General features: G+C 50.9%; 1 protein-coding gene across 1 annotated transcript; it reads left to right on the forward strand.

Moving 5' to 3' along the window:
- The first annotated feature begins 1,059 nt into the window (after positions 1-1,059).
- On the forward strand, positions 1,060-2,320 carry LOC125553887 (transcription repressor OFP1-like). Its single transcript, XM_048717538.1, has one exon. It carries the CDS (start codon positions 1,192-1,194, stop codon positions 2,026-2,028), a length of 837 nt encoding a protein of 278 aa, XP_048573495.1. The 5' UTR covers positions 1,060-1,191; the 3' UTR covers positions 2,029-2,320.
- The last annotated feature ends 1,367 nt before the right edge of the window (positions 2,321-3,687 follow it).

The raw sequence follows: 3,687 nt of genomic DNA on the forward strand, positions 1-3,687 counted from the left end.
AAAGTAAAAAAAATAACTTATTTTACCAAACAGACCCAACTTATAAGTCACCTCAATTTATAAGTCATAAGTTGCTCCACCCCAACTTAAAACTTATAAGTCGCCCCCTTTTACATGGGTCCCACCACTTTACATAAAAAAATAAGATGAGAATGTGTGGTCAGATGACAACCAAACAGGCGTGACTTATAAGTCACTAATTTTGGCGAAGAGATAACACACCTGATATACTACATTGAGTCTTGGGGAGAAATCCCAATGGAGGAGACTCTGCTTGGCCAGCCGGCTGGCTAGATCTTTCCTTCCCTTCTTGTAGAGGTTTGGCTGTAAACTCGGTTCTTTGATCAACTCTTTGGTCGGTCGATTCAATGTGAACATATGGTACTGAATTCTACAGTTTTTCTTCTCTTTTATGTGCCATGATCATGGAATACCTTGCCTTTTCTTCACTTATTATGTGCTAAATCGTCATATCCAACCAACGAGGAACATATAGTACCACCTACACCAATACCACTATCCGTCATCCATGAATGTATTGTGTATGTAGCACCAGTGGCGGACGACGTACGTACATGCGGGTTGATCAGATGAGCCGTTCGGCCCGAGAAGAAACGCACGCTCCGACGCTCGGCTCGGGTGCCCCACTCGATCGACTGTTATCGCCACTGTTACAGTATAATTACTTAGGTGCACCCACCTACACCTACCCCCGCACAAACACGCGGTGCTGGAGTTCAATTTCGAGGCCGTCGGGCACGACAGGCTCCTGCCCCACGCCAGCCGAAAGCTTTGCAAGGTTCAAATGATGCACAGCACGGTAGACCAAAACTTTGACATCTACGACCCTTGTGCTTCCCATACCACGGACAGGACACCAGTATCTCTCTCTATCTCGCGTACGTACTACCAGTAGATAGATGAATGTAAAGTGCGCCCCAAATACCAGGACCAGTTCACACTCCACAACAAATTGCTCTGACAAGTAGATATTCGATATCTCTTCGTCCCCCGCATCAGAAAGCTAGCAGACGACGTGTCGCCACATTCGCGATATATAACCACCGTGAGCTAGCTGGGCACTGCAACTTTGATCACCACGCGCACACCCACGCCACGCCACCACACGCACACGCTCTGTCTTGGCCGCCACAGAGTGTCTCTGTCTCTGTCTCCCGCCCGGCCCGCGCGATGCCAGCCTCCTCCTGGTTCCACAAGCTCAGGGGGAGGAGCACAAGGAAGGGCAGGCGATCGGCCGCGTGTCCGCCGAGTCCGACCCGTGGCTCCTCCGCCGACGCAATCGCATTCGTCGCCGCCTCGGCGGAGTGGACGGACCAACAGACAAGCCAGCAGGGCCGGCCACCCGCGCGCCCACCGGCGGCGTGCGCCGGCTACTCTCCCAACAGAGCCTCCTACTACTTTCCGAGCGCGGACCGGGGAGCGCTCCGGTGCATTGCCCCGCGCGCCGCCGCCGACGACGACGGCGCGGCCTTGGACGTCCGTGTCGACGTCATCCATCGCCGCGCCGGCAGACTCGGCGGGATAGACGCGCCTCCAGCGACGCCGGAGCTCAACCTTCGGCGCATCGTCACCAGGCCCGCCGCCAAGAACGACCCCGCGGAAAGCGTCGCCGTTAGCAGCAGCACCGGCACCCCCACCTCGGCCGCCACGACGCCGTCCACCTGCAGGGCGCGGGGGTTCCACGTGAAGCCGGCCGGCAGGCGGCGGCGGCGCGGCCACGACGACAAAAGTGCCCGGAAGGAAAAAGCAGCCGAGGACGCGGGCAGCAGGAGACGGCGGTGGCTGTACGAGAGCCTGGTGGTGGTGAAGACGTCGTCGGACCCGGAGAGGGAGATGGCGGAGAGCATGGCGGAGATGGTGGCGGCCAACCGCATACGGTCATCGGAGGACCTCGAGGAGCTGCTGGCGTGCTACCTCGCTCTCAACGCGGCCGAGCACCACCGCGCCGTCGTTGCCGCGTTCCGCCGCGTCTGGCTTCACATCGCCGGCCAAAGAATACGCCGCTAGTACGAGGCCTCCTAAACACCTCTGAATTCTCTAGGAATCACATCACAATGCACTTTGGTGTCGCATGCATGGATGAGGATGCATCATGCATGCATAGCGTGTGTGTGTGTGTGTGTGTGTGTGTGTGATCATAATCATAGCATTGACCAATTGATCGGCTCATGGTCATGATCCAAGTATATTCTTGTTGCGTTTTAGTCTTGATGAAAAGGCTAGTATAGCTTGCATTCTGTCAAGTTGACACAAGTTTCTTTCTTTTGCGTTTCCCGAACTTTCATCGGTTGGTAACCGCTCTGGTCCTGGCAGGGCGTTGTGAGGCTGAAGAATGGAACAGCACGCCCACGATATGCGCACCCCACTCTAGCTTCAAAGGCGGATTAGATGCCGCCTTTGCAGCTCGATCCGTGCGCTGGGATAATTCAATGGGAATTCCGCTGTTTATCACTTTGCCGGTCCAAGAATTCCGTGTGATTACCCAATAATGATAGTTGCACTCTACTGCTGACCAGCTATACCATCAGCACCCTCCATCCCCTATTAGTCGACTTAGATTTGTCTAGATACAGATTCATCACAAACAAAAATAAAATGTCATTTTACAGCAGGTCCTATGCTTCACTCAGGTAGATACTGTTCGAAAATTACACCGTCAATTATGATGGGAGAAAACCTTTCTAGCGGTACGCCATCATAAAAAAGTCATGTCCTCCGACCTCCGTCTGGTACAGGATAGGCAAAGTATGAAGTCATTGTATACATGCATGAATAACCTACCGAAAAGATGAAACACATTTTTAAAACATAAACCGCAACATAACTGGCAAGCTATAGAACCAAACATGAGGTTACAGGCCTCACAAAAATGTATCTAGAAAAATGTTTGTCAGGCAATCAATAGCCGAATGTATCACGCGCACTACAGACCTGTAAAGGTTTGAAACTACTTGAACTATGGTCGGCATCGCAAGAGCGAACTTGCACTACAAAAATATATCTTTAATATAGTCGTCATGTTGGCGAAAGACATAGCTCTTGCTACCTTGCCAAATGCGGCACACTGAATCGACTTCTCATCTATAAAGAAGAGATGCCCCGTAGAAGACTCCAGGCCACCGAAGCTAACAAAAGGCTAAGAAGACCCATTTAGTTCTTTGTTCTTATGCCGACTAAAGCTAGCGGAGCCACATCTTGAATCTCCCTAGAAATCCTCACTCGTAGCCCGACGGCTGGGTTTGTTAAGCATATTCGATTGGAAACTCTTCTTCACCGGGTTAAGCGATGGTAGTTTTAGGCTTGGCTTATCACCATATCCAACCCGAATTCCATAGTTCGAAAGGAGAATTAGGCTACCTGAGAGCAACTGATTATCCAAAACATGAGACTGCTTTCTTAGCAAAGCAGTAATCTCAAGTCAAGCTCACACAATTGTTTAATAATCAGTGGAATATCTTCACTAAAAGAGGTACTTCGACAAGAAAATCGTTGTGGGTAATCACCTCATACAAGGATTTAACAGAAAACCTACCATTATGGTGCAAGTTCTACTGAAACTCGTCTTGTTCGTTTGACAGCTGAATGTGTTCCAAACATGTGAGCAATTCATTCCATGATATGAGGCGGGACCCTAATAAGTCCCTATAGAAAGAAATATCACGATGT

The sequence above is a fragment of the Triticum urartu genome, chromosome 4, assembly GCF_003073215.2.
Source record: "Triticum urartu cultivar G1812 chromosome 4, Tu2.1, whole genome shotgun sequence".
Taxonomy (NCBI): domain Eukaryota; kingdom Viridiplantae; phylum Streptophyta; class Magnoliopsida; order Poales; family Poaceae; genus Triticum; species Triticum urartu.